At 42.2% G+C, this 12,469-nt stretch overlaps 1 protein-coding gene across 1 annotated transcript; it reads left to right on the top strand.

The window, feature by feature from the left end:
• Positions 1-5,450: 5,450 nt before the first annotated feature.
• Positions 5,451-9,639, top strand: PRLH (prolactin releasing hormone). The gene is given in 3 exon segments (XM_020802347.3): positions 5,451-5,527; positions 9,038-9,207; positions 9,320-9,639. Coding segments are annotated over 2 exon segments (264 nt in total). The 5' UTR covers positions 5,451-5,527; positions 9,038-9,107; the 3' UTR covers positions 9,484-9,639.
• The last annotated feature ends 2,830 nt before the right edge of the window (positions 9,640-12,469 follow it).

Genomic DNA, 12,469 nt, shown 5'->3' with positions numbered 1-12,469 from the left:
AGATTCAGGTCTGGGCTCTGTCTGGGCCATTCCAAAACATTTATCTTCTTCTGGTGAAGGCATTCCTTTGTTGATTTGGATGTATGCTTTGGGTTGTTGTCATGCTGAAAGATGAAGTTCCTCCTCATGTTCAGCTTTCTAGCAGAAGCCTGAAGGTTTTGTGCCAATATTGACTGGTACTTGGAACTGTTCATAATTCCCTCTACCTTGACTAAGGTCCCTGTCCCAGCTGAAGAAAAACAACCCCAAAACATGATTCCGCCACCACCATGTTTCACTGTGGGTATGGTGTCTTTTGGTGATGTGCAATATTGTTTTTGCACCAAACATATCTTTTGGAATTATGGCTGAAAAGTTCAAGCTTGGTTTCATCAGACCATAACACTTTTTCCCACGTGCTTTTGGGAGACTTCAGGTGTGTTACTGCAAAATTTAGCCAGGCTTGGATGTTTTTCTTCATAAGAAAAGGCTTCCATCTTGCCAGTCTACCCCATAGTGCAGACATATGAAGAATACGGGAGATTGTTGTCACATGTACCGCACAGCCAGTACTTGCCAGATATTCCTGCAGCTCCTTTAATGTTGCTGTAAGCCTCTTGGCAGCCTCCCTGACCAATTTTATTCTAGTCTTTTCATCACTTTTGCAGGAACATCCAGTTCTTGGTAATGTCACTGTTGTGCCATATTTTCTCCACTTGATGATTATTGTCTTCACTGTGTTCCATGGTATATCTAATGCCTTGGACATTCTTTTATACCCTTCTCCTGATACCTTTTGAACAATGAGATCCCTCTGGTGCTTTGAAAGCTCTCTGTGGACCATGGCTTCTGCTGTAGGATGTGACTAAGAAAATGTCAGGAAAGACCTACTAGCATAGCTGAACTTTATTTGGGATTCCTCAGAGGCACTTTAAATGATGGCATAACACACTACTGCATAACAAGTACCCCCATGCACGGACGCCCCCACCCACGCCCCATTCACAGACGCCAACGGCGGCAGCAGCCACCCCACCGGTCCTTGGAAGAATGGTCTTCAACAAAACTGGTCCCCGGCATTAAAAAGGTTGGGGACCACTGATCTATATGATCCGACCTCGTAAGACACAACTACTCTGATACACTTATCAATGTTACCATCCCTCCTTAGTACTGCATACGTTAGACTTCAGGAGAGCCCTTGCCTTCTATCTCCAACATACACAACAGTCACCTTGTCTTTTCATAAGCCATCAGTTACCTACCAAAGGCTGTCAGGTTGTGGGAGAACACTTCTTCCCAAACTTGCTAAGCTGTTGGCTGATTCTTCAGTGCAGAGAACACTCTCCTGGATGATGTCATAGCTGCTTCTGAGAGGAGGAGCTACTACCCATTGTTCCTCTTTCTCATAGTGATAGGGAGCTAACTTCAAAGCTTTTTCTGGGCCAATCCTAATGGCATTATGTAACCATTGTCCTATGTGAACTCTGTCAACTATCTGTGAGCTTGCTAAAGTAATAAAAGAGAGTCCTCCTGGGAGCATGGCAGACTAGTTGCCCATCAGGAGTACTGCTGGCAGACATCCTTGTGTGTGTGGCTGACTTCTTTAATGTCTCTCTCTAAGACTATTTGCTATCCTAATTATCTGGTGATCACCTAGCCTATCAGCCATCTCATTCCATGACCCTACATCAAGTAACTTCCCAGTCTATATCCAGATGGGTCACCTCTACTATTCATTTGGCTTACTAACTTGCTTGACATCCAGCCCACAGAGTGATCCGACCTCATTCCACCAGGGCAGTGGCAGCTTCTACAGCTTTTCTCTGTGGCGTACCTCTTCCAGACGTCTGCACCTCTGCCACGTGGCCACACCTGTCCACCTTTATCTGTCCTTAGAGACTTGATCTCTGGCAGAAGTCTCATGCGGCCTTTGGACATGCTCTTCTAGCTTCTACCTTGGCGTGACACCCTGCCTCCGGGTAAGACAGCTTTTCAGTCACTCACGGTGTGATTCACAGAGGCCAAGAAGAAGAACAACAGGTTACCCACCTGTAATTGTAATTCTTCAAGTTGACTTTTGTGATTCACACATCCTACCCGTCCTCCCCTCTGTTACGCCATTCTGCTTACACTTAAGCGGCGGTTGACATAACTGAAAGGGGACGCTTGGCGCCAAAGTACTTATATAGGGAGTAGGGGCTTATTCTAATGTGTTTATTGCTACCACAGAAACTCTAGAATCTTCCGATGAAGCTCTGCGCAGGCACAGATCACCCAGGGTGTGAATCACAGAGGTCCACTAGAAGAACTACAATTGCAGGTAGGTAACCTGCTGTTATGTGTACAGCATGTAAATTTGTGTATATGGGGTATTCAGCATATTTTTTAACTTTTCAGAAAAAACAACAGTTGAGAAGGACAAAATTTTGAATAAAAGGTGGTTGGGAAGGAATGACAACATTTATGTACATCTATTCATGCAACCATTAGCTAACCCTTGACCTAAGGCCATATTTTTAAAAAACCCACTTAGGCCAAAAAAAGAATCACATCACTCACTGCACCTTATGTATTCTTTTCTTTACCCTAAAATAAACAGCAAAATAATACAATAAACGTGGTATGTTCCTAAAGATAATACTTCCTGAGGTGTCTACTTTTCTTTCTCATTTTTTGGACAATGAGCGGCTTTTCGATCACTTTTCTTCACTTGTCTGATTTAACCAGCTAATGCTAATATATCATATTTACAAAATCCAGACACATGGGACTAAATAAAGGGAACGTAGCTGTGGTAGCAGAAAATGGAGGGCTCATGTCATGAGCAATATAGCACATACAGTATTAAGAGTTTGCATCCATTTCATATGGACCCAGAATACTAAACTGGAGTGACCTGCCTCAAAGGTATTCCTACCCCCCTCCTGAGCAAAGTGGCTCTTGTGTGAAGACCTCCGAAGTGAGGCATCAGGACTGCTCTGGAGGGTTCATTTGAGCTCCATCCTAGTCGTGCACAAACTTGCAAACTTACCTTTAGAGGCAAGCTTCCAAACTAGGATGTACAAAGCAGAAGTGGTGCCCTCCTCAGTTAGTGCCACCACGGACAGATTATTTTTTCCACAATTCAGACACCAGTGCTTGCTTTCATCTGGACCCCCCCCACACACACACTCTGCAGTGCTCCCTGAAGCAGGTTGCTCTACTCAGCTACATGGTACAGTTCAGTCTTGAATGGCTGTACACCTCATTTATTCATTCGCCACCCTCTTACCAAGAAGGCTGTCCTTGTGTTTCACATAAATATATACAACAGCCTGTAGGAATTAAGAATACAGATAAAATGTAAGAAAAATTAAAAAGACAAAAATATAGCTACTTCTTCTAAAAGATAAAACCTAGCAAAGTTTAAACCACCCACTAGTCTAGCATTTGACATCAAAATCTATCCCAAACAGGTCCCTTACACAAGATTCTTTACACTGCTGTAAAGAACCAAGTGACCACACCTATTATTCCCACATAGATTATATCATAGGAATGGTCACAAAAAAGCATGACTTTTCATAAACAAGATCTTTCATTCAGCCCCTATCATCTCTTAGTAATACAGCTGGCTATTGCTGTCAAACGCAACCATTTTGGATCATGTAAAAATAGCTTCATAAGTCATGTTTCAGAGTCTTGCAGTATGTTATGGACTATTTCATTCAGAAAAAAAAGGGTCAATACATTGTACCAAGCACATTCCATGTTCACACAAGCTCCAGTATTCTCAGAAATAAAAGCTCTTAACCATGGCCTTAATAAATCCATTATCAAAGCAATATGATCGCTGTGTGTTGCAGTCAAAGCTGTTGTTAGTTCCAGCTGCCCCTTTGAACTGTATGGTTGCCATCAGCAGAATACTGGACCAGAGTCCCAGATATATCTGTTAATTGGAAGAGACACATGGAGCCTATGTAAAGGAAGCTGTCTCAACTTGCAATGTTGCTTATTGTTGAAACACAGCTCACAACAAAAAATATGTGTTCAAAACAAATATAAATGCACACACAAGCAATTTTACTATTAAATACATTGACCAGTAACATTTTTTATATTTATGCATAACTGTGAAAATTGCTACAGCATTGCACAGTACTGTGGACAATGTCTATTATTTGGCCACCACAAAATGCAGTTTTCTTTCTTTGGGGGGGGGGGAAGGTAAATATTAGATTAAGATCATTGGCCCTACAGTGCATTAATCTGCAGTGGCACAAAAACATGGCTCTAACACACAGATCATCATGATCCACTTGATTTTTAGGGAGGATCACCCTGAAACCATTGTTCAATCATAGGCCCCTTCTATGTCCACAGATTATACCACAGTAATCATGGGTCCTTCAATGCATGGCTCTTCAGTGGTGCAAAAACATGGATCTGGAGCATGGATACTCATTCTGACACCACTGATCAATCATCAGTCTGTGAGCAAAGATAGCCCCTATGATTGGAGGGTGATCCTACATAAAAATCATGTGGCTCCTTGTCTCAGATCCATGTTTTTGCACCACTACAGAGTATGAGTTGAAGGATCTATGATTTCTGGGTTTTAGACTTCGGGCAACAATGGGGCATATGATTGGACAACAAAGCCATGTACCAAAGCCATGTGTTTTGGTCTATGGGCACAAATAGAAATGACAGTGGTTAAGAGAGGATTCCATTTAAAAATCATGTGAAACCATGTGGATCTGTGCCTCTGATCCATGTTTTTTGTGCCACTGCAAAGCCAAAGGAGCCATGATTTCTGTGGTGTAATTTGTGAACATAGATGGGATCTATGATTAGATAGTAATTTGGTAAGGATCCCATGTAAAAATCGTATGAAATCATGAGGATCCATTCTTGATTTCATGGATCTGCCTTTTACCCAGATCCCCTCCCCCAAATTAAAGTTATGGGACTGCAGTGCCACTTAAAACAAGAGAAGAAATAAATCAGTAACACGGAGTAGCCAGCCATAATGAATCAAATGGAAGAAAATGAATCAGTAACATTAAAGCACATTGGGATGTCCATCCAGGTATGTATACCATGTGATCGTAATGCATTACAACAGAAGTCTGGAAAGTATCATTTAGAAATGGGTAACATTTCCCTTCTGTGACCATGGCCTTACTTTGAAAATTTTGGACCTGCCTTTTAATAAACTAATAAAACAATCCTTTTTAGATTAGCTCGGAATCATGTACAAAACCTGAAATTTCACATACAAAGACAGTCACTTGGGTTTTAAATTATCCAATAAGTTCAAAAGAAGAAATATTGTGAGTCATGCCACTCCCCTTTCTTCAGCTGATAAAAGTGGATGTTAAATCCTAATTAGAGGGGAGGTAAGGCTAAGACGGTCTGTCCCATTGCTGATGTCACCAGCATCCATACATAGACAAAGGCAAAGCATAAAAAGGCAAAGAGGGGCTGCCAGCTCACACTGAGACCTATCACTGAAAGGACAGAAAGACAGTGCTACTCTCTCCAGTTCTCCTGTGGGGAAAAAGTAAGTCTATTTCTTTGGTTCAGTTTAATCAGATCTGTGCATCTCTAATTATTGTCCTTTTCAGGAAAAGTGGGACTAGAAAGGCTACTTAATGGCATGCATGGCACCTGTAGCCTTATCCAAATGACTTGGCAAGCTATCTAAATACATGAAATCACTTCCATTTCCCCCCTTTCTTTGCATTTTCAAGTTTTCTGGTTTACCTTTGTCTCTGTGTATTGAATTTTTGTAGCAGCAGTCATTTTTTTCCAGATTGATAAATTTTTAGTGCTGAAAAGCCAAGGTTTACTAATAGGAGATCTAGGATTTAGTTACATCCTTTGATCAAAGCTAAAGTATCTCATTTTTTTAAACAGTGTCACTGCCTCTAAAGCAAGGAAAACTAGATTTCAACAATACAGTGCAGTATAGAAATAGCAAGATTTTCAAAGAGAAATTGTGCCTGGATATTTCAGTGATACACACTGTGCCTCATACTGTCAATCTGAAAGACAATGATATAGTCAACAGAGGAAGAAGGTAAATATAGTTTGGGCCAAACACTCAACCCATTTCATCATATTAGCTTTCAGAACAGACACCAAATGTGTTTGCAGTCAATAAATAATTGGTTACATTCGCTTAGACATGTAGAAGCTCAGGTACAATGCTATTATTATGTTTCTTGTATACTCATAGCTAGTATTAAATATATCAAAAGCAACAAAGCACAGGAAAATGTGCCTGAATGATTGTAGCTTAAATTGTTTGAACAGAGATGGATGTTTCCACACTTTCCAGTTTGTTACACACAGACAACCATTCACAGTAACACGCACAAAATAATATAGAATGTGAACCTGCACAGTAACTCCCTCTCCTGCACATGTGTGCTGAGCATTCCCACTGTCTCCTCTTTGCTCATTTGGTCTTCTTCCTTCCTACACCAGCCTCCTTGTCATCATATGTGGTGTTTTAGAAAATTAGCTTTGATAGGCTTGATTGTTGTGCCAAAGAAGTCAATTTTTCAAGTATGTTTAAAATGTGAAATGTTTCATACTTCACTGCAAAGTATTTGGCTTTAAAATTGTTAGACTTTTAAAACGGCAAAGTAGTTGTCAATATCTGAAACCTAGAAAAAGATGAAAACTTTCACCTTGGGCGTCCACACAGAGAAATAATTGGGAGTTTGTAACCAGCCACCAGTTACCAATAAACAATCAGAGAACCATAGGCAACTGAGCGCTTTGTGTTAAAGGGAAAAGGTTAACTTAATTGGTACATGTAGAGAGCTCTTGTCACACAGTTGAGTCCTCTCCTGCTCATTCAGTGATTCAGAAACAACCCAACAGTTACATGTTTAGGCTTGGGCAGCCAAATAAGTGAATGCATGGAAATAAGAATGAAGACTGTCCAATAAGGCCTGCTATGGTTTCTGAAAGGCATTCCTGTTACAAACAGATGGACCACTTTGACATGTTCAGGGGGGTGACGTCAAGTTCCTGACATCCTTCAGCGGTCCCACAGACTGCCAAAACACAAAAAGTGGCTTCAGGCCATTACTATTGAGACAAAAGGTTATCTGGGAATGTTAAATGATGCAGGGGATCTTGTAATCTATTTCTACTCCAAATGGCCACTCCTGGAGGCTTCTAAGGGTTTTAACTTGTGGGAGTAATAGGGTAAAAAGCAAAAAAAAACCCAGTCTTGAACAACCACAAGAAGCTCAGGGCCTAATTTGCTATCCCCTCTGTTCCAATGATCTAACCTGGTTCAGTGGACTTCAGAAAAAAGTTGGATCAGGATAAGCTAAATTTACCAAATTCCCCCACAATTCTCATCAAACTAATATGAAGGGATTAATTTGAATTAAAACCTGGTGAGTACACAATAGAGGGCTCCGTGTGGGGAAGCTCATTCTCAAATCATCTCTTTTGAGATGTCCTTTTTGTTGTTCAGCCAGACCAGGGGTTTAAATTTGTTCTGATTGAGTTGACATCACTTTTGTCCACTTTCTGCCCAGTATGATTGCCTGATCCAGTGCAAAGGGATGCTCACGGGGGTGTCAGTTCCCCTCAACTGAGCAACTTTTGTCTCCAGACCAAGTCTTCAAAGAAGTTTCACCTCAGCACTGAACACACTCTCACTCAGAAGAACCATTTTAGACAGAGAGAGAGGTGAAATTGTCAGTCAGCACCTCATGAGCACTTTAAGACACAGGGTGTTACATCTTCCAGTAGGAGGAATACATTATGTTACATCGTTCGTTATATATGTTATGCTGTTAATGAATAACCTTTATATACAATTTTGCTACATAAAAACCAAGCGTTCTACCACTGCCCCTGCTGACTCCTGGAAATCATTATCTGGATGGCTACAGTAATTTCACCCATGGAAACCTGATTTCCAAAGGTGTAAATCACAGCAGATCAAATCACAGTTTCCTCTTTGAAATCCAGCTTATTCCTGCAATAGTCCTGCACTTAAGTTACTTTACCGCCACACTGGCTCAGTTTGGGAATTACTACAGTAGTTATTTGCCCCTTCCTTTGTTTGGCGGACTGGATGATATAGGGTCATGGCCTCACCTTGCTGTCCTTTGTGTTCCCAGTATGTCTGTGTGCATATTTCTTCAAATACAGGAAAACCACGTGCAGTGACGCCGCCTAAGCAATGGCTGCTTCTTATACAGGCTTTTTGCTCCTCTAAGCATTGAATAAACTGCACATTAGTAAGGTCAGAGGTACTGCCTTCTGAGAATTGACCTCTTTTCATGTCGATAATAACACATTTATCAACAGCAGAATTCATTGCTGTACTGTGAGAATATGAATCCTTCAGTTTCATCTAATGTACAGGTACAGTTTTTGCTTATCAGGATTATCATCCAAGAGGTAATAGGGTACTGTCCATGCGATCTAAGGCCATACGTTCCCATGCTGTGGAACTTTCATTAATGTAAGATGGTTCTCATTGACAAATTGCAGTACTGTTATTATTATTGTATTTCTCATTTTTCAGCATTGCTTGTGCATGTGTGGGGGTCAAGCCTTATTCATTCATTCATTCATTCATTCATTCATTCATTCATTCATTCATTCATTCATTCATTCATTCTCAGCATTATTGGTGCACAGGGGAAAACCAAAGAGTCAAAGAGACAGCTCTAAAACTGTCTGGCCCTAGTATCTAGTATTTTGCAATTTTGTACTTCCCGTGCATTTGTTGATGGAAATCCAACCTGCTGCTGTTGTTGTTGTTGGTCATTTTTGTTGTTACTGTTACTATTATTTCCTTTACACCCAGCCCACCAACTGTTCACTGGCTGACATGTAAAACATATGTATGCACAATTTGGTGTCAATGGTAATTGCAATTCTTCAGAAGATCTAACAGTTGTTGAAATGTACAGTACTTTCCCCATGGGCTGTATTTGTGTACAATTTCATAATGCTTCTGTCATTTCGTGAAAATCCCTTGTAAGTCATACTTTCTAATAAAATAATTCTTTCTCCCTTGTGACTGTAGGTTATCTGCTCATTTTCCAAATTGTGAAAAACAAAACAGAAATTTCAAAACAGACAGAAACTTAAAAGGAATGAAACTGTTAGTGGCCTGCCTTTTCTGCTTGCTACTGGACTGCCTGGCCATTCCTGTGGCTGAATGCCAAATCCTTGAGCAATCCATGGAAATCTGAAGTAAGTCAGTTCAAACTTGACAGCATAAAGTAACAGATGGCCATGCCACCATGAAAGGAGATGAAATTTCTTTTCAATAGATTCTCATCTTCTTTTGCATCTTCACTTCCAGATCCTGATATTGACCCTTCTTGGTACACTGGACGAGGAATTCGACCTGTGGGACGGTTTGGTAGGAGAAGAGCTGCTGGAGGAAGTGATCAGAAATCTGGCCACATGCATCGGCAAGCTTGCTTCCCTTTGGAAGACAGCAATGAATTAATTCAAGATGAATGATGCTACCAACATGAGAATTTAGAATTGTGACAAGAAATAGTAGAAACACATGCACAAATGCATGCACATGTGCATGCGTGCTCGCTTGCACATGCACACGTGCGTGCACACACACATTCTCATCCTCTACTGAAGTCAAATAAAAAACAGCTGGAACTTGTTCTATTTCTTTTACAGCTAATACTAAAAGAGTAGTGTTTCACTGAAGAATTTCACCACCTTGTATACATTGATTCTGTGTAAAGAAGAATCCCTTGATTTGTGGTGCAAGTACAGTACATATTTCTTTACTTAGAAATATATGTCATTTTACAAACTCTGAAAAACTTTTTCTCCAAGGTTATCATAAGCTCTGTTTTCAGAGGTCAGGTAGTCATGTTAGTCTGCTGCAGGAAAAAACACAAGGAGTTTTCTGGCACCTTAAAGGTAAACATGTTTTATTTGTCCTATGGACTCCTTTTATTGACCGTAGCCCACCCTAACCCTAACCCTTCAGATGTCATTAGCATTCAGATGTACACAAAGATATAGGCCACAGTCTACAAACATTGAATAAAACTTGTTAGCTTTTAGGGTACCAAAAGACCCTTTGTTATTTTTTTTTATTCTAAATTTTGACACAAATGGGACAGCAGTGTAAGGCTGAGACATGGAGTCAGTTATAAACACAATATGAACTTTTCCTGAGGCTTAGTTACAAGATAACAAATTAGCACAATGGCAGAACTTTCTCCTGCAAGCTGCATTTTCTCCCTTTTATTCTCCATTCATTACAAATTAATCTGACAATTGGTCAGAATGAATATGTTTTAACCTGAGTTGGTAGAAGCTTCCATAATCATGTAACGGTCACAATCCTATTCAGATTTTATCCAGAGTAAGTGAAATCTTGTAAGTCACAGTGGCATATTTCCTTCCTGCCCCCCAACAGCTGACCCTTAAGTTGGATGCTTCTGCTGATTACTATCAGGTCTGCTAATAACAAGTTCCATCTGATTTACAACCTCATTGAGGAAGAGGAAGCAGACCTGGCCTGTATTACGGAGACATGGGTGTCCAACCTGGGAGAACTTGCTCTTTCTGTCCGATATGCCTCCCCCACCACGTTTATTCCATTCAGCACCAGGGCAAATCAAAGGGGCAGGGTGTGGGTGTGGCTGCAAGAGTTTTCAGGAATTCCATATCAGTATCAGTAGGACCACCGAGCTTTTGAGCCCAGGCCTGGAGGGTTGGCCCCTGACAGTGGGGCTTAGGGAGAGATTTGGGATAGTGCCGGTGTGCCACTCTCCCCGCAGTCCAGCACGGTTCCTGCCAGGGCGGGCCGAGTTCATTTCGGCTGCGATGCTGAAGTCGCCCAGGCTATTGATAGCCGGGAACGTCCACATCCGTCCTGAAACCGTGCCGTCTGGGTGCAGTCCTGGAGTTCACGGACTCCATGAGAGCCACAGACTTATCCCAACACGTCACCTGTCCCATGCATTCAGCGGGCCACAGTCTGGACCTGGTGCTCCCGACCACACGGGCAGAAAGTGATCTGAAGGTGCAGAATGCAATCATCCACCCACTATCATGGACAGATCGCTTCCTACTGAGATTTAACCTGTCTATGGCAACCCCTCTCCACAGGGATAACGGTTTGTCTTTCCAGGCTTCTTGACTCAGAACAGTTCCACGAAGCCTTGGGAGGGTCTCCAGCTGGTCTGGTCGACAATCCTGTCGAAGTCCAGGCCGATCGATGGTATTTGGAGGCGACCTGGGTGGCTGACATGATCGCCCCTGGAAGCCCTCTCTGCTCCAGAGCTTGTTCAGCCCCCTGGTATACCAAGAGGCTGTGAGCTGTGAAGATAGCAAGGAGAGGGCTAGAGAGCAGGTGGAGAAGGGACCAGACAGTGCAAAATAAGGTTGCTGTTAAGATCACAACCAGAAAATACGCCAACACCTTAAAAATGGTGAAAAGGGCATTTAACACCAGATGTATCCGGGAGAGTGAGAACCGGGAAGCAGAATTGTTCTGGGTGGTTCACAACCTCATCAGCGCTGGTCGGTCATGGCCTCACATGGAGTTTACCAATGATCAGTTTCCAGCCTTTTTAAGATCAAAAATTGAGGCCATTCGTGCTGACCTTGACTCCACAAGAAGATTCATCGACTGTGAGGTGACCATCGCCACACCGTATCTCTCTCTGTTTGACCCTCTATCGGTGGAGGAGGTCTCCAGGGTGTTGATGAAGTGCAGGCCTACCACCTCCTTCACTTGATTAAAAGCTGCTAAGTGGGCCGTGATTAAATGGGTCATGAATATCGTAAATTCATCTTTGAGGGAGGGAACCGTCCCCTCATGTATTAAAGAAACCTCATCTGATGCATTATTAAGTGCCCCCAGTTGACAATGGACAATTCAAACAATATTGCCAGCATATCATTCCTCGGCAATAGTGACCAAGAGGGTGGTGTCAAATGAGCTCCAGACATACCTGGAGAAGCAAGAGTGCCTTGATCCATTCCAGTCTGAATTCAGGCCACAGCAAGGTACTGAGAAGGCACAGGTTGCCCTGCAGGATGACCTTTTAAGGGAGGCTGACAGGGGCAGATGTACCCTGGTGGTGCTCCTGGATCTCTCAGCAGCTTTTAATACTGTTGACCATGGTATCCTTCTGGACAGGCTCGTGGAGATTGGGGTCGGAAGCTTAGCATTGAGTGGGCTCTGATCCTTTCTCAAGGACTATGTCCAGAGGGTTCAACTAGGGGATGAGGTGCCGGGGTGTGGGGTTCCCCAGGCGTCAGTGTCCCGAATGCTGTTTAACATCTATGTGAAGCCGGCGGAGGTTTAGAGTGTCATCATATTCTAGAAAAAAAGCTTATTGCAGTAACTTCTGAGCAGAAGCAGACTCATTTATCAGCCATATCGGACTGAATGGCAGTTCATGAACCAGCTACAAGACATCCAAAGGTAGCACATTTGGGTATCTCCTCTTGGCCAAAATCA

This window comes from Pogona vitticeps, chromosome 1 (assembly GCF_051106095.1).
Source record: "Pogona vitticeps strain Pit_001003342236 chromosome 1, PviZW2.1, whole genome shotgun sequence".
NCBI classification, from domain to species: Eukaryota; Metazoa; Chordata; class Lepidosauria; order Squamata; family Agamidae; genus Pogona; species Pogona vitticeps.
Note: the sequence above shows the minus strand (reverse complement) of the source record. Positions and strands in the feature narration are given on the sequence as shown.